Source organism: Anopheles maculipalpis, chromosome X, assembly GCF_943734695.1.
Source record: "Anopheles maculipalpis chromosome X, idAnoMacuDA_375_x, whole genome shotgun sequence".
In the NCBI taxonomy this organism is placed as follows: Eukaryota; Metazoa; Arthropoda; class Insecta; order Diptera; family Culicidae; genus Anopheles; species Anopheles maculipalpis.
Genome location: NC_064870.1, coordinates 7,048,208 through 7,072,444, shown reverse-complemented (window position 1 = coordinate 7,072,444; position 24,237 = coordinate 7,048,208). Strand labels below are relative to the sequence as shown.

Below are 24,237 nucleotides of genomic sequence, written 5' to 3'. Positions count from 1 at the left end.
ACGCGCACAGTGAAAGGAGAAGGGAAAAAAAAACGAGACACATAATTGCTATCCCTTCCAACCTTTCGCGGTGTGCAGCTAATTGTGTGAGGAAGGAAATATTTCCTTTTCGAGCTTTTTTTTTTGTACCACAGGCTGCCAAAGGGGGCCTCGTTGTGATGTTCCTCCGTGAAAATGTTGGACTGTTTTATTATTCAACATTTTTTTTTCTTGTTCTTCTTTTGCTGTCCCTCTCTCTAGCGGCATTTTACTCCCTATTTTTGTCTTCCTACGTTGCTGGCTGTTAGGCTTAGACCCCATACAAGACGCTGTATGTATAATTTCGCTTCCGTTGTTCCGAAGCTGTTTTCCATTTTTGTTTTCCGTTTTCCTTCGCCTCGCTCCTTCTTTTTCAGGAGAGGGGGGGGGGGGGGGGAAGAAGGAAAGGGAGTGGGGGAGGTTTGTGTTATCTGCTCTATCTGGGTTTCTTTTGTAACTGTCTTTCTTATGTTAAGTTCGTTATTCTGTGTTACCCCACATTACGCTCTTCCAACCCTTCCCCATCCACCGGGGCTCTTGCTTTCCCGCTTTTCACATTTCCTATCCTACACCTTGTGTGAGTAGTGGTTGAGATCTGTTGATTCTGACTTTATTCACCCCCCCCCCCCCCCCCTCTACACTATGCTATATGGACGCTGGCCCACACCAACACACGTACATAAAATAAGCGTTACGTTTTTAGACTTCTTCCGCGGGATGAATTTTCCACTTTCCATCCCAGGTTCAGTGGTGATGTTTCACCCCATCGCAGGAAGCCCCTTTTTCTTGGAGAGGGGGAGGGGAGGAGAGGTGGCGCTGAATCTTCCACGTAACGAATAAATATGCTCACACATGTATGGGATAATTTGTGCGAAATTTTGTAAAACCTAACCTAACAATTTTATTATTTTTAATTTAGTAAATAATCTTCATTTTGTCCGAGCTCACCCGGGATAAGGTGCCCTTTTAACGGTTTCGAGAAGGAAATGTCTCCAAATCAATGTGAATTGTAATTTTTTTATTCTTATTTTACTCCAACAAGACGGCTCCGTGTGTAATGAGAACTTGTGAAGGCCAGTTTTTCATCAGCTTGACATCAGTTCTTGTCGGCCAGCTAGAACATGCCGGTCATATGATGGCTTGCTAGACTTATTGGGGACAGGGTAGAGATGGGAATCACGTTCGGAACCTGCTAGGTTCGTTCCGTTCCCTCAATGTCAGATATGTCAAACTGCTTAAGAATTAAGCCCCAAAAGACCTAAATAATCGACAATTCGAAACTCTTCTTAATGCGTTCGAAACCATTCCATTACCAGACATAATCTCGTTCTGGAAATTTAAGGTCGAATGTAAAAGGCACATCAAGGCACTTGAAAATCAATTTTGGCTCCAGCATCTCGTGTTTCCAAACCGAGTATGCCCGGGATAAGGCAAAGAATAAGGAGGAAATGCCTTATCAAGATAATTATAAAATTTACTCAACACAAGCGGTGTTGACAATACGGCACTGGACCGTCATTATTAATTATAAATAAATAAAAAATAAATCTCGTGTTTCCAACAAATATTACCGGACCATTTCAACGATCTGGATTTGAAACTTCAAGGCAAAAATCAATTAAAGACAAATATGTACGATTCGGTTAAAGTGTTTGTAGCAAAGCTGCAATTATTCCTCATGGCAATGTACTGATGTACTTTCCAACCAGCGCAAGAATCAAAACCAATTTAGAAGATCTAAATATTGGTCCCGTACGTTTCGAAAACTCGTAGTTAGAGTTTGAGGGCTGGCTTGATTTTAAAGAGATGATCTATTTGCTTTTATTGTTGGGCCATTTTCTCGTCGAGGTTAGAGGCCTTTGCGAAACATTGCTTTGGTTGGTGTATCGTGCTTGTTGTTGTAAAGCTATTGAATGTAGGCTTTGGTACATCTTTAAAAAGCTCAACTTTGTAGCCCAAAAAACTATCGGAAGTGTGTCAATGCGGTCTGCTAATTAAATGAGTTTGACACATCTGCTTTAATGGAACGATCGAAGCCCAAATGCAACGAAAATCACAAAGTAAGGATTTTTGCACCTTTTTGGCTCCCTTTTATTTGTGTAAAATTCATTTATACCACAACGAACGGCCCTTTTTTTCGTTTTAAATATTGAAAAATCAACTAAAAAATGAATTTTTTGGGGAACTCGCAGTTCTCTCTGAGGAAATGTCTGCCCACCGTTCCTCCATAATTGTGAAGACTGGAAGCCTGACAACTTCTTCGCACGACAGCCACTGTGACGCTTTTAATTTTGCGTTGAAGTAGATTCAAAGAACCTACTAGATTCGTACCGTTCCTTTTGAAAAAGAATCCAGTTCCGTTTCGAAAAAAATGTTTTTTTAGCTTTCCCATCCCTACTGCAGTGAAAAAGTCTGGATGGGATTGGCATTATTTATGGAGGCTTTAAGTCTCTGAGGCTACATTCACCTCAGTTGTACGTGTTAATAAAATAAGCTCGTCTTATTCTATTGCCCGTCCCTGTATGTTCGAGCAATAACGCGCTTGGCGTCCCCGTAGAAAACCGGCACCACCTGGCCGCCACCTGACGAAGGTTTCCAGTCGTCTGCAGGGGATTACGGAACAACTACAAAAAAGGATTCTCAGCGTTCACAGGCTTGCTTTTAAAAAGTTCTTTTCCTTTTTTTTATAGTAGTTGTTCAGCATATAAAATAACCAACCTTCCAATCTACCAGAGACCAGGGAAGGTTCAATCCAGTCCACAGCAAGAGAGAGAGAGAGAGAGAGAGAGAGAGAGAGAGAGAAGCGAATGTAGTCTCAGAAAGCCATGGCAGGCGGGCCGAGAAAGCAAAAGAATAAAGGGAAGCAAACACATACACACACGCGCGCGCGCGTACGATCGTTCGGGTGCATTACCCTCCGCTCCGTGGTACGATCGAGGTGGCTCAAACAACCCCTTTTTCCACACCCGGCTTCCTGCCGCCCTTCCGGGCCATTTTCCAACCGTACCTGCGCAGTCTTTTTTACGGCCGCGAGGCAACGGTTGGGGAACCGGAGAAACCCTTCTGATGATGGTGGTGAATGTGAATGTAAATGTACGGTGGGGAGGGGTGGAAAAGGGGCGGTAGGTGTGGTGGAGATGATCAAAGAAGACAATAACCTACCGCTCGTCGTTTTTTTTATCTCTCTCTCTCTCCCCCATCGCTCGTTTGGCGGAGACGCCAGTGGAAAGAAACCCGGAAAGGAAATAAAATCCCTTCCACCCTTTCCTTCCCTCCCTTACCCACCCCATCCGGGGAAGTCAGTCACAGCCCTCCCGCTGCAAAGCGAACAGTGATCATATTTGCATTCAAAAACGAATCCTTTCACAAACATCCAAGCAAAAAGCCAAAATCTTCTTACGAAGATCCTCCCTCCCCTAACCTCACTGTTTCAAACAAACAAAAAAAAAAAGCTTTTCAAAACACAGACAGCATATAGTAAAGCTCTCGCGTCCGACGCCTTCTTTTCCCTTCGGTGGTTTGGTGGGCTTTTTTGTTGTTGGTTTTGCTTGGAATGGCTTCCCTTCTGCTGCACTGTGTGTTACCGCTGTGTGGGTTGCGTTGCGCCGCGCGCTCGTCTGGCTCAGGGTGGTTTCCTCTCCTCTCCTCCTCCCCCTCCACCCCTTCACCCTTTCCCCCTTATGGCCGCAATCAAAACGTCGGTTGATAGACCTTGAACTTGTTTGATGACCCGACGCCATGTTTGATCGTGTGTTGATGTGAAATCCGTCACCACTCACGATTCTGAGCGTTTTTCTGAGCGGTGTTAAGGGGAAGGGGGCGATGGGGGATGGGGTGTGGGTGATGGTTGTAGTAGTTCATATTCGCGCTCGTTTGAGTGACATAGGAGACGCTATAGTTTTGCCATCGGTAATTCAGTGGTCGCCTCTTCAACCCTCATATCCTCTACTGGGTGCGTGAAGGTGTGTGTGTGTGTTGAGCACGATGTTTCGTACGAGGCAGGAAGATTTGCCCATTGGTATAGAACATTGGGTGAAACCATAGATGTAGTCCCGTCTCGCTCACACATCATTCCTCATTACGAAAACATTAAGACGTTATGCTGATGATCGTCGAATAAAAAAAAAGAGGTGCAGAATATTCATGCACACCCCCACACACACACACATACACACAGCACAGCACAGTGCGCTTCGTAGGATCGGAGGAAAAAAATTCTCAGATGCGCCGCCTAAACTTCCTGGATTATGTGCGATCGTTACCGCCCGTTTGCCATTCACTACACACACACACACAGACTCTACTTAGCTTTTGCAGTGCACAAGAATTATGGACTGAAGAAGACACACTGGAGGTTGATCGGAAGCAGATAGTGTGAGGGGGGGGGGGGGGTGTAGTGACCACCGCGAATGGGACGTCTTCCTCTACAAAACCGTTGGTGCCCGGCTCGCATTAATTACGGCAATAGGACGAAATGTAAAAGATCATTTAAGAACATTTTTATAAATCACCACCACGCGGCTGTTACTGCTGGCTCCACACCACTAGCGAAGCGCTCAGCACACAGTCAGCGCATCGCCATTATTTGCCGCACTGCCGATTTTTTTTTTTCGTTTTGCTGCGCCGCCATCTTAGGCCGCCGGATCTTCGTACACGCTGCTCCTAGCGCCGCGGCGCCGTGTCGCCATTTTCACGTACGCCATCTTCACTTCTAACTGCTTCTTGTGTTTGCTCACTTTCGCACTAAAATACTTTACAACAGTCACCGAAAACGTGCTCTTTTTTTTTAATGGTAACTGCATCCAACGATCGCCATCGCGCACAGACAGGCACTTGTAAGGGTTCGCTGGCGAGATCGCTCTCGTGGACGGTAGTTTAAGAGCGTTGCTACTACTAAATCCGGGCACGATCACACGCGCACACACTTAAACAGAGGCGAAGGCGAGTGTTGCAACTCCACTCAACGCTCAAACCCCAGAAAGCTCCAAAACCGAGATGCCGTCATGGCGAGTGTGTGCTCTCCCGTCGAGACGCTCAAGCAAACAAGCGGTGCGTAAACGAAGCGACACCCGAGCTACCCTTTGCAGGGGCTGCTAGCACCAGATCGGTTCGGGATCGTACCGCATACACACACACACACACACTTACACCTGTAATGCCGCTAGCAAGAAGAGAACACCGTCGTCCGCACCCATTCGGCTTTACACACAGCGTACGTTTCGGGTACGAATCATTTAAACGGCCGACGCAGTTTTAGGGGTGTACATGGTATTCTTACTCACCCTGTCTCTCTATCCGTCTCGCTCTTTCTCTCTCTCACTCATGCTTGAAAGCGAGCTTAAACAAGAGGAGCCTTCCCAGGTAAGGTAAAGTAATGGGAAAAGTGGTCTGTTTGTGTGAGTGGCTTATATTGCACCCTTATAGCACAAACACTCCGGGACAGGTCAGACTACCGGGCCCACAGTTGGAAGCCGGAAATCGAGCACCACCTGTGTGTAGAAGGATGGATCCTGTTTTTTTTCCAATACATTCACGATTCGCTTTTTATAGAGGGTGCATGTATACGTACACCACCACCATACCATGCACCAGCAGGATGAATGGAAGGCCCCATTTAAAGGGTACACGTAAAATGGACGTTAATTCCCGCACCTTTTCTACCTTCGCATCGCACTTGTCACCGCGTAGCTACACCGGGCTAGGGGGAATATCCCCCTAGAAGGGAAACAAAAATTTACGTCACGTTGAAAGAGCATCTGAGAACCAAAACGAAAAACTGGGGGAAAAACGCCGCCACCCGATAACTAAACAATGAAGGTTAAAAAAAAAAGAAAAGAAAGACTAATGGAAGGAACAATCAACAAGAAAATAAAGCAGAAGACCCGGTTTCCGTTAACGGCGAAATGTATCAAACTGTATATAGTGGAAAATGGCGGGACCTATCCCACCAGGCACAGGCTCGCTTACAGGTGTAATACTCCAGTATGTTCTGCTTGCAATTAAACGAATTGTAGTGCATCGTGCCTGCAGCTGCGATGATTGGAAGGGAATAATGGAGGTTTGACGGGGGGAGGTGGAAAGAAAGTTGTCAAATTAGAACACGCCAGCGCATGGTTATCCTTGAAGGATACTACGGCACGGGTCCGTTTTAAACCGTAGGAACGTAGTTAGACGTAGGAAGCCTGACATACAGGTGACTTGCTAGCATGAAGTCATGTTTAGCTCCCGCAGCAATTGGATCTTTGTCGTTGGAATTTTTTTTTAAAGAGAGAGCTAAAAAGAAATCCTCACCACGTTGGGGACACATACTTACCATCCTATTTTGGAGTACGTCCAAAGGATGTCTCGAAGGTGTATCAGTGGCATAACCCCGATTGCTTCTTGATATGATGGTTCTCCTCCATTTTTTTCCCCTCTTCCTCTTGATTGCTTGATAGATCCTCGATGAGGGTGAAAGATACGCTTCATGGCAATGCTCTAAAATGCAAAGTAGGGAAACAATCTGCTTCTTCTCCGCTTTATACTGTGGAAGAATTCAAGTTAAGTTACGGTCGCCTTTTCTCGACCCTTCCAAGGTCCTTGGTGACACGTTGCGTTGCATGGATTTTAAAGGTAAATCGCTAGTAAGAATTTTATGAAAATCAGTCATCAAATACGCTTTCCCACACGCCGGAAAGGAAACAAAGTTAGCTCCGCCGAAGCAAATCCTGCTAGTTGACAGGCGCGTGCGGTCGTCACTCAACCGGAACACGTGCTCCTGGCAGAGTTTGGTGTGCACGTCCCATTTGGGTTTGCCTTTTTGGTATTTTAGCGTCAAAACTGCACACATTAATCACCTTTCAGGATGCAGGATTTGTTTGCTAACAAATTAGAATTATTTTTTGAAAAAAAAAAAAACGCTCCACAACGCTGTAACTGCCAGTTTGGTTAGGAAAAACCGTTTTTTTTTTTTTGTTAGTTGCGGAGCACGGGCATAAACCGCGGACCATTCGCAAACATTGGCTTCCTGCTTGCCATCGGGGGGAAAAAACGGACATTTAAAAAGAGGACACTCGCCGAACGAGCCGCCAGAAAACACCAACGGTACCTTGTTTCTATCTCCTTGGGACGCTTGGTGAATTTGTACACGCACGACTGAACCGAACCTTGCGGAGCACGAAAGGACCACTACGTAATTGTTTGCCGAGCACGCAATATAAACACGCTGTGATGCGCTTGTTCTTGTACGTGTGTGTGCGCGTTGTTTGCTACAATCGTACTCTGTAACACTACAACCCGCTCTCACTATTCACGCTGGCTGGCGTTTATGCAGTGAGCTACACAGCCACCGGAGCGCTGGCTGTCGGTTCAGATTGCTGCCTGTCTGCTCTACCCTCTTACGGTACGGATGCGCGAATCCCTCTCGATTACACATTTCGCAAACACAACCTATAGCGGGTGAGGGTGTGCGAGAGCGAGTACACCGGCTGCTTGCTCTTTCTCGCAAGCCCGCTGCCCCGAGGGCAGGGTTGGGGTGAGATTATTATTCCAGTTCGATCGAGTCATCGAGTAGGGTTGCCAGTGTGTGACTCATCAGGAAAGAGCGGCACGCTAGTCCGCTTTGCGTGTGGTGTAAAGGGAGATGCACACAAGCGCAGCAACACTTCGGTTTGCTGTCGGCTGGCAGTTTTTGAAGTGCCAAACTGACAGCCTATCGCTTCCGATTTGACAGCATCGTATCGCTTCAGTAGCTTTTGAACGCCTCGACGCAGAAGTAGCTGCAAAAAATAATTTAATATTTTAAAAAAGAGCCTATCACGAGATGCCTCTGTGGTTGAATTTTGCAGCAGTGGCGGATTTCGTCAAAAAACACGTTGTGGACCTTCAGAAATGCAAAGATAAGTATTGAAAGAACAAAAAATGAGAAATGAGAACATTTAAAATGAAATATAGACACACTTTTAGTTGGAACGTTAAAATATAGTTTCACGGTGGAAATAAAATTAGTGTATGTTCCCTTTTCAATCTTAGATTTGCTACCTTCTGGCCGGGTATGTTGTCCTGTTACTCATGGTCAAATTTTGCTGCATCGAAATTTCCTCATTTTGCGCTTATATCCCTACTGGGAGCGACTGGTAATAACAGGAGAGCATCAATTCAAGGAGCAAACTGACATCGTGCTTCGGGGGGGGGGGGGGGGGGGGGGGGGGGATCAAATGAGGATCAAATCCCACCAGGATCTGGTTCGGATGTACTGGCTGAACCTGCTCGACTGTTGAAACCAGGACTCTTGGTCGAACCAACCAAGTTTCGTCCCGAGGACAAAAAAAAAAAACCGGTGGACAATTCCAGAAGGACCCGAAGGGAATGAAAATTATTAAAGGAAAGGAATTAAAGCGACAACAGACCACATCCGGAGAGCTAAAGTCTTCAGATCAATTCTGGAGCTAAGTGGTTCTTGTCAGCAGTCGCCTAGCGTCCTTTAAATGACCTAGCTCCAGAAGTAAATGAAGCTAGTTCTTAAGTAGATAATGGGAAGAGGATGCTATGAAGGACTGTGAAGAAAGGAAGGAAGAGTCACGAAGATGAGCACGAAAGCGAGACGGAGATACATTGTAGTAAAACAGGTGGTAAATGTTGTTGAAGGCCGACAGAGCCCTGATAAAAGAGGTCGTTCGAGCCGTAGAGAGGGAGGCGAAGGCGACAGGAAGCGGGGCGTACAGGGGAATAGCGGACAGGAGAGACGGGACATCTAGTTCATTTAACAGGAGCCCTGCAACGAAGCTAGCACGGATATGGAAATGTCTTACTTCCAAGAGCTCAAGTCCAAGAAGCCGACAGCGGACAGGATAGGGAGGGAGAACCAAATGATAACCGGTAAGGAAGCGCCGAACAGCTACTCGCGTAAACACTCTCCAGTATGGTCATCGCGGTTGAGCCTGGAGGAGACCAGACCACAGATGCCAAGAGGGACTTCAGACAGAGAGGGTCACGGATTTCGGACGACAGCCAAACAATCAGGTCCAGTGATTTGTTTGCTTTGCTGATAGCATAATCAACGTGGGTGTTGAAAGAGACCTAGGATCCTTTACAGAAGAGAAGATACCCGAGGTATAACTTAGGGCGTCAAGGGCGAGGCCAGGGCTGAGGCACGTGATGCCTCAAAAGCGAAGATACTCGTCACCATCTAGTTCGACTGAGATCTCTTCATTATTTGGAGCAGGAAAAGTACCGAGTGTCCTGAAAAACAAACCACCTAGTTATCGCTCACCGGACGTGCCCAACACGAGCGTGGACATGTATTATTTAGAATTAAAATTTCGGTATGCACTCAAGCAAAGAAAACACGCTACAACCACAACCACAGTTTCTGTTTCTTAGTTTCCTCTGTTTTTTTTCTTCTTCTTCTAACTAAATTCTTAATATTTGCGATCTTTTGTTTTAGGAACTTTCACATTACATTTGATGCGGGGATTTTCGACTCATTGTCTTCAAAAAAAATAAAAAAATAAAAAATTAAAATACAATTTTTTTTGTTCAGTAATACGCACGGAAAAAAAATCTATATAAGAAAAACGTTATACAATTTCAAACCTACAGCATTAAACTTAACAATAAAAAATGTATAAACCGACGCTCGAACCGGTCCATCACTATAAATTAAACGTTTGTTTTTGCTGTTTCGTTTTGCGTTTTCCTCTTCTTTTTTCGATAAATCAATTTCGATAATTCAAAAAAGGATATGTAAAAATAAAATAAAACAATAATAACGATATTTTCACTAGCAAATTCAAGGCGAGGAAATTCACACATCAATCGGATTGATTGAAATGCTGCGCGTTGCTTCAATGGCGGTTACCGGTCCCGGGTCCCGGAAGCGACCAGGGTATCCGGTGAAGGGGGCGAGACGAAGATTAGAGTGGAATGTTTCGTTTTTCGCTGCGAGACGAAACACAGCTTTGCTAAGATCAAAAACATGGTTCCAAACCGGTTAAGCGTAAGAGCGTAATAATAAAAAAAAAGGTCGAAATGAAAGACAAAAAACCAAACAAACGAAAAATAAATAATTTGCAAAAAAAAAAAGTAAATGTAAGAGAAACATTAATTTCTCATTCAGTGTGGCGAAGAAACGAAGTTAAATTAGCAAAATCTTAACAAAACAACAAAAAAAAAACGGAATCGAAAAAAATTTGCAAACAAAAATTACAATTTGCAAATGGAAAAGGACTTAAAATGGCGCCACACCGCCTTGAGAGGTGCGAGGTGTTTGTTTCTTTTTTTTTTGTTTGTTTGTTTGCTCATAAAGAGAAGGAATGTTGCTGTGTGAGGGCGAAGAGCGCTGAAGGGGGTTACAGGAGATTTAGGGGGAGGGGTGAAAATTTGGAAGCAATATTACCCCCACCCCACACACCGGTGTTTTATATTAATGGGCGACAAAAGGTGGGATGGAAGGGGTGTTTGGGGAGAGGGGGAGGCTCTGGGGCGCTCTGCCAGATGTGGTGTTAGTGTTGCATACTAGCTGGTGCCCTCCAGCCGCCCCACGGCTCCTAGAAAGGGCAGTCGTTCTCGCGCGGCTGAAATTCGCGCCGGCTAACGTCGAGGCTCGAGTCCGAATCCTCGCTACCGCTGGTGAACGAGTGAGCGATCTGGGCCGCGGCCAGCTGCGCTTTGGCGGAACGCTTGTTGCTCTCCTCCTTGAAGCAGTGGTTCTTCTGGTGGCGTATCAGCTCGTAGTAGCGCTGGAACACTAGATTACACTTCTTGCAGGTGTAGTTGATGTTGATGGCCTTCTTTTCGTCCGACTCGAACGTTGGGTTCGGTTGGTTTTCGTAAATTTTGCGCTGCTTCTGGCGGGCGTTCTGTGGGTAGGAAGGGGAAACGAATTTGTAGCCAGAACTCGAACTGGAATAGAATTGGGGGATGGAATTTAAGCATACATACCTGGAACCACACGACGATAACACGGGGCGAGAGCATCAGTAACTTGCTCAGATACTCCAGATCACTGTCCTTCGGGTATGAGTTGTTTTCGAAGAATTCCTGCAGCACCTTGATCTGATAGTCGGTGAACCGTGTACGGTTGGCCCGTTTGCCGTTCGAGCAGGTGATGGGCTGCGTTTGCGGCGGCAGTGCATGCAAACCCATCGAACCGGGCGGCGAGATGACGGGGCTCTCGATCGGGCTCGGGATCTTCATCTCCTCGCCTACCACCAGCGTTGGCGGTGTGGCCATATGCTTCTTGAGCGAGATGGCGCTCGGCGGGCGCATCGGCATCGGGCTGGAGTTGGATGAGTCGAGCTGCAGGTCGGCCGGCGTCGGACTGTCGTTCGACGACTCCGACTTGATCTTCTTCTTCTTGCCACCGACACTGCCACCACCTCCACCACCGTTACCGCCCCCACCACCATTGCCACTCATCAATGACCCACCGTTACCACCTCCGATGACTCCTGCCCCACCCGTTCCACCCATAGCCAACGAGAGTGGGCCACCGACCGAGCCGGGACCGCCACCGACAGCTGCTCCGAGTGCTACCGCATCAGCAGCGGCCCGTTGGAAGTAATCCGACACGGAACCCACACCATCCGGACCGGAAAAATCAGGCCCACCAACTACACCACCACCACCACCAACTGCACCACCACCGCCAAAGCTGTCTGGGAAGAGGCTCTTGTTCAGATGGAAGGCAGCAGCTGCACCAACCAAATCCTGCCCGGTAGCGGACTGATGCTTGCTGAGCGATTCCAGCAACGATTTCGACAGGTTCTGCTTCATCGCTTCGTTCAGCGCTTTGCTCATGTCGGTGGAACTCTGCGAGCAGGAGTTATCCTGCGACAGTGAGCCACCCACTTCGGCCGACTTGAACGACGTCTCCAGATCGGTCACCTTCGCCTCACCGGTACGCTCGTACTCCTCCACGTTCAGCTTCGTCGACGGTGGGATGCTGAAGTTGTACGGGCTGTCCTTGTTGCGCTGCCGTTCCTTGAACAGCGTGTTGCGGAACCAGTGCTTCACGACCTTCTGCGGCAGGTTCGCCTTCAGCGACATCTCCTGGATGCTTTCCTCGCTCGGCGAGTTGTTGATGTCGAAGTGCGACCGAAGGATGCGCAGCTGCTCGTCGGTGATGCGTGTACGGGCACGCTTCTGGGTGCAGGGTTGTTGTTGCTGTTGCTGCTGTTGCTGCTGACCGAGGGCCTGCTGTTGCGGTGATTGGGCGGCCAGTTTCGGATCGAGCCCGTGTGGTAGTAGGTTCAAGTCGAGCGGCTTCCCGTTCAGGCTGACCGGTGGCAATACGACGGATGCACCGGTTCCTGTTTTGCCAGCCTTGCTGGTAGGATCACCAAGTCCTCCACCACCGGGAGAGTTGTCCGGTTTGTTGGGATCTCCACCGACTTTGGGCGGCACACCACCGAAGCTTAACTGGGGCGCTAGGTTCAGATAGCTGAGCGACATCAAGTGATGGAAGTGCATGAAGTTCAGCACGTTCAGTGCGTTCGGGTTGAGCTTGCTAGTCGGATCGCTGGCAGCGAACTGGAGCAGTGATGCGTTCTTCAGGAAGCTAGGATCCATCAGGTTGGCGGCGGCAGCTGCTGCCGCAGCCGTAGCAGCCGGATCCATTGCTGGGACGAGAGTTTTGGCGCCCAGTAATGCCGCTGCATCACCCGGTGCACCAAGATCGAATCCACCGGTGAGTGCATTCACCTTCGCCAGCTCGCTCAGTGCCTGATGGTGCTGCTGCTGGAAGCCACCATCGGTGGGGAAACCTAGCGGACCACCAGCCTCTGGCAGACCGGTGGCAGTATCGAGCAGCTTCTTGCGATGTGCCAGACACTCCGGGCTTAGCTCGAGGTGCGTCTCGAGCATCAGCTTACCCGGGAATACCTGGTAGCAACATTCACACACGGCTATGTCCGGCTTCTCGGGTCCACCAACGGGCACACCGCAAAACAGTGGCCCAAGTGCCTGTTGCTGCTGAAGCTGTTGCTGTTGTTGAAGCTGTTGCTGCTGCTGCTGCTGCTGCTGCTGGTGTTGTGCTTGCTCGGATGGTGACTTTAGCTTGCGCATCGACACCTCATCCAGCATGTTCGGCGATTGATCGTGACTCTCGGGGATCGGATGGATCAGTGGGAACTCGCTCTTCTTCTTGGCTTCACCACCCTGCGGTGATGGTTGCTGAGCCTGCTGCTGCTGTTGCTGTGGCGTGTTCGATTGACCAGAAAAGAGACTACGCTCCTGCATACGACAGGCACGTGTCTGATGCAGCACACTGCGCATATGGATGTCCAGTGTGCTACCCTGTGTGTACGCCACGTTGCAGATATCACACTTAAACTTCTTGCGCGCAGACTCCTTCTCATCGCCAACCTCCTTTCGCTTTTCTCCTCCACCGCTGCCACCGGCACTACTGCCACCACAACCCTCCGCGAACGAAGGCATCGAGAAGGGTGTAACTGCCTTCTCACCGAACGGTACCGTCGGTGAGGGCGAATTCTTGCCCCTGTCCGTACATCCATCCGCTGCACCACCGAGATCCGCTCCGAGCAACGAGCCGGTAAACATCTGCGCAAATCCTTTCTCCGCCTTTAGCTTCTTCAGCTTGTTCAGATGCGACACACTGTTATAATGCACCAGCAGGATGTTCTTCTGCGTGAAGCTTTCCATGCAGATCGTACACTTGAACGGGCGGTTCGGGTTGGTGAACTTCTCCGACTTGATGTCGTAAAACAGGGAGCTCATCTGTGTGACAGATGACCCAGTCAATGGTTGCTGATGTTGTGTCGTTTGTTGCTGTTGCACCGTTTGTTGCTGCTGCTGTTGCTGCTGTTGCTGCTGCTGCTGCTGATGATGCTTGGCGAGGGAAGACATCAGCGAGGCAGCCAACGAATCGGGCGATGCTTTGTCATCGCGTGGCATGTGACAGGCCGTGGCAAGATGGCGCTCAAGCGCACCGGAATCCGTAAACGTAAACTGACAGTCGGTGCAGGTGTAACGCCCATCGGACGTGCCACTACCGTCGAGACTTTTGTCATAGTAGAAGCTGCTACTCTTCGAGCTGACCGACTTTTCGCTCAGCCGATCCTCGTCGATGCTGTCGCGCGCATCCCGACCACCACCGGAGCGATCAGAACGTGGACTCAGTCCGTTCCGTTGCTGCTGCTGTTGCTGATTGTTGAGCATCTTGCGCTTGAGATCCTTGAAGAAGAGTATGGAAGCGTCGGGCGATGCAATGCCCGGCGGTGATGGCTTGCCGGACTGGAGCGCCTCCTGCGGATGCTTCTCCGCAATGTGGGCCGTCAGCGAGTGGATGTTCTTGAAGTGATGCTCGCAGTAGAAACATTTCGTCGACTCACGCAACGAATGGTAGAACAGATGGCGGCTCAGCTTTTCGTGCGTTTTGAACGCGAACGGGCACTGCTTGCACCGGTACCGGTACGTGTGGTGCTCTGAGATGAGAAAGTTCAGATGGCTCGCCTTAAAGTGTTGGTTCAGATCGGCCAGATTGTCGAACGCGTCCTTGCAGTCGTGCAGGAAGCAGGCCAGATCGTCCGAATCGGCACTGCGCCGGAAGTGGCTGCTCTCGTTGCAGTGTATCTTCAGGTCGACCATCGTGTCGAACGGTGCCTTGCAGTACGAGCACCGGATGCTCGGTACGCCCGGCGACACCGAACCGTCCTTGCCGGTCGGCGAGTGGGGCGATCCTGGCTTCTCCACCGGGCTGCTACTATTGCTGACCGGTTGCTGTTTGCCGTTGTTGGTGGTCGTTTTCAAAAATTGCGAGGTATCGACCAGCTTCAGCAACCGGTTCAGCCCGTCCATCTTGATGTTGTGGACGCGCAGCACGTGCGTTTCCACCGTTGCCTGATCGAGGAACGCTTCCGCACACAGTGGACAGGACAGGGTCGGCGAATGTTGTTGCTGCTGCTGTTGCTTCTCCAACGTAGGCGAACGGGCAGGGAAGTTTGCATCGGTCGTATCCTGACGGGCCGCATACTGTTCCAACATCTCCGCCAGGTTTCCATGCTTCAGATCGTTACAGTTTTCCTTCAACGCGAAGGAATCGCTCATAAACGTTACCTTCTCGATCAGGCGCAAGTTTTGCGCGCAGCGTGCCTCCGCCAGCGTACGCAAATAGTCGAACGGTTTGCGCGACAGCGAGGGCACGTTCGGTGATAGCTCGGCACCACCGAGCAGCTCGTTGCCTGCGTTATGATTTGCCAGCAGGTGCTGCATGACGTTCACCTTCTTCGAGGAGAACTTGTTGCACACGCTGCAGACGAGACAGCGATCCTTGCAGCCACCGGCTGCCTGGCGGTTGCTGGCGTTCTCTCCGTTCCACATCTTCTTCTCCTGCAGTATGCTGCACAGCCCATTGTCGCCCGTATCCATTGCATCTTGGGCGTCTAGACCTAGCGAGCATGCGAATGGTGCGAAAGTAGAAACGAAGAATGAACGATAGAAGGAGAGAATTAGACTCGTAATGATTAACGCTGTTAGTTTTATGGTTATGGACGCCCGTGTGTCACATCATACACATCATAAATCAACTGGCATATAGGGATTTAGCTGCAGAAGGTTGAAAGATATTCTCTTGTTTCAGCTACTGCTTCAGATATTACTCAGCAATTTCCATGTCTATGAACCAATGCTGCGTGTCGGAATAACCATCTGTTGACCACTTTGTACCTACTGGAGGACCTGAAGGAGTAATGTTGGTAATTCGCTAAACAAAGTCTCATCAGCTATCGCTATCAGATCGCATTGAACCTATCTGACATAGAGTCTTGTCCTCAGTAACTTTGTCTAGTTCAGAGGCTTTCAGAGATTTTGATGCAGAGCGAAGCACCAAAGTTGTTAGAAAGATCTGGAAACTAGAGCTGATCTATCTCTACATACATCCTGGCATTGAAGCTTTCGACAGGCCGATGATGATTGAATGTCATAGATCTTCGATGCCGTTCTTCGTTTTCCAAAGCAAAAAGAGGTAAAAAAAGGTTATCCTCATGGAAATAAATCTTCTTCCAATAAAAAGAGGCAAAACATGATTGTACCATCATAAAGCCAAGACCCTCTATACATCCCTCCCTCTCTATCTTTCTCTAAACCACCTCGCACCCTGTCTGTACATCTGTGATTGAAGCGTGAAATCTTCTCGGACACGGTTTTATATCGTTCCCATTTGTGATGGGGGTTTTAAGTTATTAAGCATGAGCAATAAAATTCATCATTTCCTTCACACCAACCAACCACACACAGACACAGATGGTGGAACCAGTATGCGCATACCATACATATGAATGGGATTCATGCTGCTTTCCTGCTCCGGTTCGAACCGAATGGGAAGGAAGAGAGTGCTGCATAAATATCCACGCAGCACACCTCACACGTTCCTTGTACCCTTTGTTCGGCCCGCTACCACTGTACCACGCGGGACGCTTCTCGCTTCACCGCGCACACACACACACATGTCTGCGTGCGTGTACGTGCGTGTGCGTGTACTTGCGACCAAGCTGTTCAAACATGAGGGCATTATGGAGGACTCCCGGGTATGTTCCTGCTGGGAAGCGAAGGTACCATGGGGTACGCCCGTACTCTGTGTGTAATATGCGTAAGCGCGTCGTTTCCGTTGCGTATTCGCGGCAAAACGGCAAGCGCTTTTGTTTACCCTCGCTCGCTCGCCAGCTTGACGTGCTGCGCATATCATTCACGGATGGCGATTACTGCGGAGACCCGGATATATATCTCTGAGCTCTGATTGAAGTCCCTTGATAAGTGTTGATTATTGTCGCACTATGTTTGGACGCAATGCAACTGCGAAATTTCTAACCTAACATTTAGCTCGACACATCAGAAACATTGGTAATGGGTACGTACATAACGTGTTGAAGTCGTAACGCATCGCGCCACACTATCACAAACCAGTGCCTGTCCACCAGAGTTCTATGGGCAGTTGCATCAAACAGTAAAGCACACCAAGAAATCACGACGATACTGGTCGGCGATCGAGAACTTCAGGAGCACTGAGATTAATACGCGCACTTCACCGACGCCGCTCCGATTATATCCTGACGTGCGGATAGCCAAATGGAAACTGAAGGGACAAGAGGAAGATACCGGGCCCTTGGGTTCGGGGTCCCTCAGAATATCCCTAACTTCAGAGGCAGTAAGTAACAATAAAAAAATACGCACACACAAAAAACCAACCAGAACTCCGAACCCTACAAACACCGGCATGTACGGTTGTTTTGTATCAATATAATGTGTGCCTTCACCCTGCTCCTCGGGGACTTTGGGTTTCCGCGCTCTAGCCAGCCATGTATTGATGGCCAGAAAGCGCGAGACAGAGAGAGAGAGAGAGCATACCAACCCTAACCCCTCTGTTGTGTAGGGCCTCTCAAGAGGGACGAATACAACAGCAACATCAAGAGCAACAAGCAAACAAAAAAAAAAATCAAAGAAATAAGGGTGATCGAAGTTTTGTAAAGAGGCAATGCTCACACGCACACATTTTCTACAACTCGCCTGTATTCACACGCAAATGGCACTACCGTCAGCATAAGCGGTGACCCGCCCGGTTTGGTGTTGGAGGGATAGGGCGCACCTATTGACCGAGAGAGAACCACCGAGGCACACACACACGCACACACAGGAAGGTAAGAAAATCATACAAATGCTGAACAAATAACAAAAGTCGAGCAAAACCGGCTTAACGAAGGTGCTGCATGCTGGGTTTGCTGGCGATTGGAGCGCAGCTAGGGGTGTGCGCCATCGGCTCTTGCACCCTCTTTTCTCTTTCTTTCTCCCTCTTTCGATGCCTCGTACTTTTGTTGTCTGTGGCACACGATCGAGAACCCGCGTAGAAAGAGGATCTGTAGGCTTTTCCGCCTTTTTTCTTCTTCTCTCCTTCCGCTTCGCCCTATTATTCGTACTTACGAATTGAAATGTGGTGTTGTGTTGCTTATTTCTGTTCCGAGTGCGTCTGGAATTTCTGCCTTTTTATCGATCTTCCTGATGTTGTGGCTAATGTATGTACATGTATTTTTATCTCTATTCCTAAAGCAATTTTTGGCCTCACTTTTTCCATTCGCCTATGACTCATACTCCTATCGAACTGAACTTCAAAATGTGCAGAACGAAATGAAGGCTAGTTTTTAGTTTTTTTTCTAGAGATTGCACAACTGGTTGCGTATCAAGACCCTTGGAGGCCTCAAAGAATAAATGGAAGTTCGGGTCTCTACAACATCGAATCAGGAGGCAATTCTGTTTAGATCGCAAAGAGTATGCCCGAGGACTCTTTCCAATACATCCAAGAAAATTGTCTCAAGCGGTACCGGGAGACCCAACACAATTTCCTTTCCCGTATCTTCTTTCCAGCGGGTTCAGCTTCCGAGAGCTGGGTCCCTCTAGATGCCTGAGGCACTCGGCCGAAGCCCAATGAAAGTCCGGAACCGTAAGCATAAGCAATATAGTATGATCCGTTCCTGGGTGCAAATAAGTAGAGATCCAGAGAGATTGTAACGCCATAAGAGAAGAGTTGAAGTAAACTCTAAGCAAAAAAAAGTTTTAGCTTAAAAAAACATTTATATATAACACAAACAGAGAAAAGATTATATAAATAGAGATATAGATGTCAACATTGATAAGAAATAAACAAATTTGCCAACAATTGCCACCGACTCGTATTTTTATATCCATAACCCTACCTACAAAAACCAAACCTCCGGAATGATAAATGGTTTCCAAACAGCAGAAACGATGGCAACAATAAAACCAGTTTCCGGAGTTGGAAGCAACAGTCAGAAAAAGCATGAAAAGTTATTCATAAATGTCTCCGCTCTGCTCGACGCGCAACAGACCGGCCGACAGAAGCGAGGTGACAATAAATTAAGAGTCATGTCCATTTCCGTTACGCACACAGAAACACACACTCCTATACTGGTACGCACCTGAAAAGCGTACTACATCGTTAGGGCGAGTGAGATAGCAGGAGCAAGTAGCGGCTGAGACAATTAAAATCAAGCACGAAAGATCGTGTAGATTTCGAGCAGTAATCGCACACGTAATGATTGATGGCCGGTACGATACCCATTACAAAATGGGTGACCATTTTTAAGTTACACCCACAATTTTTAAAGGCACCATTCTTGCATGGTGTACATGATGATCACACCTACCTTTAGCTGTCAGCTTGAAAATGTTGCGCAATCCGAGCAGGTTGATGTTTTGCTCAACCTTGCAGCTCTTCTTCAGGTGGTGTATCATGTAGTAGATGTGGTCCGTCTTGAAGCAGCAGGGCACGCAGGTCAGCATCAGCTGGTTAGCTTTCGGCGAGGATTGCTGCTGCTGTTTCGCACCATCTGCAAGTAGCATCATTTGCATCAACAAGACACGTGAGATGTGATCTGTCGGGGGTTGATGTTGATGGGCGAGCAGCAATCGCTCGGCCAGTTCACACTTGCCTTCACTCTTCACGCCAACGCTCGCCAGGGTGGACTTTTCGCTCGAGATGAGCAGCAGATAGTCGAAGCAGATGCGCCGAAAGATGTGCTTCTCGGACAGGCTGTGTATGCCGATCTTCTCCAGCGAGGTGGTGTAGAAGTTGCAACAGTTGCACTTGAGCTGCACATTGTCCGGGCACGAGGAGGACGATGATGCTGAGGAAATGAGAGACGAGCGATAATGTAACAGGGTGTAAATCAAATCCAAGTATGATATTGAGGAGGCACCATCGCCCAACTTACGTTCACTGTCGATACCGTTCGCACCGGCACCAAAGTCTCGCTCGATCAGTTCGGTTTTAGGTTCGAGCAGTAGCATTAGCGGAGAGCGCGAAATTTCACTGACGCTTGGCATCTCATCGTACGGAAATTTCGGTTCCTCCGCCAACGGGAATATTAGCTGCAGCTTCTTGTACAGCTCCTGCCCGACGAACTGGCGCAATTTGGACGCACTCTTGTCGCGCCCTTCCAGCAGATGGATCATCAGCTCGAGCCGGCGCAGATGGTGATCCGCCTTCAGGTGTCGCTCCAGCTCGGACCGGTCGTGTGCCTTCTGCCCGCAGAGCAGACACTCCTGGCCGGCCAGCAGAATCGTATCCATCGCGCTGCTGGTACGATCCTTCAGCACGTGCTTCTTCAGCTCCTCCAGATTGTTCGTCTCGAAGTCCGCACAAACGAGACAGCTGTAGTACGTGGACGGATCGAGCGATAGCCGTATCGGTGGATCGAAGTGAAGCGGATTCTTATCCTCATCGAGCTGATGGTGATGGTAGTCCCGCTCGGTGCCCGGTTCGCTGGCCCCACTAAATGGCGAGGGTTGATTGAGGAACAGCGAATCGGGCGTTGCCGTCTCGAGCGGTGCACCGAACGGTGACGAGGGCATCGAGAGTGGTTTGAGGCTGCTGCTGCTACCACTGCTGGTACTATTATTACCGGCACTGGCAGTTGCAGCGGCAACGGCGGCGGCTGCTGCCGCCGCTGCCGTATACTCATCCACCCGCGCCATCGGCGAGTCTTCCTTCAGCGTGTTCAGATTGATCGCGCTCAGATAGTCGAGACTGTCCTGCGACTGTTGCTGGGACTGTTGCTGCAGGCTTTGCAGGCTCTTCAGCTGATTGAAGCTGGACTGGAACGAGTTCAGGTTGCTGATATGCTTTTCGCTCGTCATGTGTATGCGCAGGTTGCGCGCGATGTTCGTGTCGTAGTTGCAGATGTCACACTTGAAGAATGACTTCGGCCGTCCACCGGTCTCATACCCAATCGGGCCGGAATCCTTCGACTGAGCATTACCACCACCACCAACAACGCCGGCACCAACAACACCACCACCACCACTGCCACCGAGCTTGCCCGACATCGACGACAGTGGAGCATTGGCGGCAGCTACGGCGGCCGCCGCCATATACTGATTGCGCGAGCTGTTCACCACCTTCTCGTTCGCCTGCAGTGTCGCGAGATTGAGAAAGTTCTGATTGCTTTTGTTCATCATGCCGTTCAGGTCCTGCATGTTGTTCAGATGCTTGTCGCTCTGCATGTGTATCGATAGGTTGCCCTTGGTGGTGGTGGAGTAGTTGCAGATGTCACACCGGTACGGTTTGTACCCGCACGTGTACGATTCGCCCCGGGCCAAACGTGGGTGGGCCTGCCCGGCGAGGCAGTAGCTGCAGGCCGTCTCCCCGTCCGGATGCTTTTCGCGCATATGTATCTCGAGCGTTTCCTGGTACTTGTAGTGCCAGTTGCATTGCGGACATTTGAGCGTTTTGCAGGAGTTGCGGGTCGAAATGTTCGGGCTGAAGTTGCTGTTCCGGAAGGCAGTCGATGGTTCCCTACAGGGAAACGACAAAAAAAAGAGTGAACAAACACGCAAGAGAAGAAACGATCCACTTTACTCACGGTTCCAGCTTCTTCACGCTGATCTGATGCTCGTTCTTCAACTCCTCCCCGACGTCCATTGCTTCCGGCCGGAAGTTGTTCGCAATCAGCTGCTTGTACAGATCCACCGGGCTATACTTCTTCAGATGGTAATCACCACCCGTACCAGCACCACCACCAGCAGCACCGCCGACGGGTCCCATGTCCGCCATGCCGCCCGGTCCTGCGCCCTTGTTGGAGGCTACCGCCGCCACCGCAGCCGCCGCCAGCGGATTCAGCTTCATGTCGGCCGCCGAACTAATCAGCTCCAGAAACTTGCTCTGCTTGCCGTACAGATTTTCGCCCACCGTCGAAAGCATCTTCTGCTGGTTGAGGAAATCCGTCAACAGTTTCCCACTGACGGCGGCGGCAGCTGCACTAGCCATACCGCCACCGCTATTGCCTGCGTTGCCGGATGACTTCTTGTCTACTTCGCCGGCGGCTGCAGCGGCAGCGGCCGCGGCGGCGGCGGCAGCCGCAATCGCGGCACTTTCGTTCATCGCGTTGCTATACTTTTCCGCCGCCAGCTTCCAGCTTTGCTGCAGCTTGTTGTCCATCTCGTACAGTAGCGCGTTGTTGGCGGTAAGCTTCGGAAAGGTGCCGGACGCATCGAACCCGATACTACCGGGCGGGAAGGCGTCCGCCGGATGGGGGACCGATTGCTGCAGGTGGTGTTGCTGTAGCTGCTGCTGTAGTTGCTGCTGTTGTTGGTGCTGCTGTTGCTGGTGTAGTTGCAACTGTTGCTGTGACAGCAAACCGAGGATACCGTTGTTCGTGGTGTTGCTGCTGCCACTGCCGCTACTGTTGCTGATGGTGTTGCTGATGTTGATGCTGCTTCCATTGCTACCGGTGCTGTTGGTGATGTTGTGATTGCCATTGATGTTGCTATTGCCTAGAATGCTGTTACTGCCGACAGTACCGATCGCGTTGGCAGCACCATTGTTGTTGCTGCTGTTGCCCATACTATTACTGCTGCTGTTGCTGCTGTTGCTGTTACTGCTGTTGCTACCGCTATTACTACTATTGGTCTTGTATCTCTCATCGCTCTCGACGTGCTTCCTACTGTTACTATTGGCTGAAGATTTCTCTTCGAAAGGAACCAAGAAAAAGAATTGCTTCTCAGCATTCGTCTGTATGATGGCACTGCTGTAGTTCTTCTCCAGCAGCATCCGCTCGTAGTCGTTCAGTGTGAGACTGTGCTCGATTTTGGCATGCGCTATAAACGATCGGCAGGTGCCGAAGCTGAGCTTGCAGCTGAAGCACATCAGGATCGCCTTATGGTTACTGGTCGAACCACCGGCCATCGGGACGACGTTGGTGGCAGTAACCGGACCGATGCCGCCACCGGACGATGGCGACGCGGGCGACCGGGTGATGAGGTTCTGTGCCTGCTCCTGCTGCTGCTCGGCCGACGACGCCCCGGCACCGATCGTCTCATCGTCGGTGGCGGCGAACGCGTCACTGCCACCGGCAACGCGCCCCGCCTCGCTCTCCTTGCTGAACGAGACAATTCGGAAGGAATGTGTGCGAGGATTCGAATTGCTGTCGTTCTTGGGAGAGGAAACCGGGTCGATGATGCAGGTGTTGTCGTTACAGATGATGCGCCCATGGAAGCGTTCCACCTCCTTCTGATACTCTGGCAGTACGGTCTTCACAGTGTTGTTGCCGCTGCTGCTCGTGGTAGTCGATTGCGCAGATTGGTGGCTCTAAAAACAAACACAAGGAGACAGCAAAAGAAAGGATATCAATGTCGTGTTTGTGTCTTGAAGCGTGGATGCGTATTAGAGTTGTTATAGTTTCGTACTTTCATTGGCGTTTGAACATTTGATTGAACTGAACAAACTGTCCAAAGTTATCATTTTTTTATTTTTTGGACCCAACTCTAATGCGTATGGCGCTCTTACCTTGTCGACAAAAAGTTGTATAATGCCTTTATTGTCTACCGGCTTGGACAACAGTCTGAAGATCGCTTTGCTCAGTGAATCGTTCGGCACAGGACCGATGGTGTCGTTGCACAGCTTCAGTATGCGCGACTCTCTGTGCTTTAGGTAGAACTGAATTTTGGTGGAGAACTTTGTCTGTTTGCGAGTAGTCATTGTTGTGTGTCTGTGTTTGTGTGTATTTTGCTGACGTTCGCTCCGTTGGAGTTGTGATTTTCAATTTTTATTGTAAAACAGATGTGTTGTTCAGGGTGTTGGGGGCGGATTTCCAAGGATCTAGATGACTGTAGTTTTGTTTTGTTGTGTGTTGTGTGTGTGTGTAAAAATGTTCTACCAGCTCCGTTGCGCGATTCCGTTATTATTAATAGTATATATATATATATATATATATAGGTCAATATATATATAATATGATTACGATATAATTATAGTTAAATGTAATTTATAAATAATGCGAGGTTTATAATTTTGTAAAACTTTTTCTAAAGTTTAAATCTTAAAATGTAATTTTTCGCGTAATTTCATTATAACTAAGTTGTTCGTTTCATTAAATAGGGAATATCCTGGAATGGGAAGAAACCGGGGTTGCACACATACGCGCGCGCGCACGCACATACACACACCCCCAAAATATGTTGCACGGTTAGGAGTGTTGACTAATGCTCGTGGCAGCACCAGACCAATAACGCTTGTTCAATTGAATCCATTTTTTTTCGTCGCTAGATGAAATCATTGTGAGTGATAACTCACAATTATATGTATTTTGCACTTTGTCTTATTTATATGCACTGGTGTGATATTATCAGCCGGGTAAATTAAGCTTCCTTTTTTTGAATATAAACATACAGAAAACACTTCAATTTTTTTTTGAAAAATCATCCTGTAAGAAGTAT

The 24,237-nt window shown here is 49.0% G+C and overlaps 1 protein-coding gene across 1 annotated transcript; it reads right to left on the bottom strand.

Annotated features, from left to right (window-relative positions):
• Positions 1-10,502: 10,502 nt before the first annotated feature.
• LOC126559064 (zinc finger protein 2) lies at positions 10,503-23,525 on the bottom strand. The gene is made up of 6 exons (XM_050215207.1): positions 23,309-23,525; positions 21,387-23,110; positions 19,737-21,319; positions 19,170-19,649; positions 10,939-15,404; positions 10,503-10,856 (listed from the first exon to the last, which is right to left on the bottom strand). The coding sequence occupies exons 1-6, from the start codon at positions 23,498-23,500 to the stop codon at positions 10,545-10,547; spliced, it is 8,757 nt and encodes a 2,918-aa protein (XP_050071164.1). The 5' UTR covers positions 23,501-23,525; the 3' UTR covers positions 10,503-10,544.
• Between the last annotated feature and the right edge of the window lie 712 nt (positions 23,526-24,237).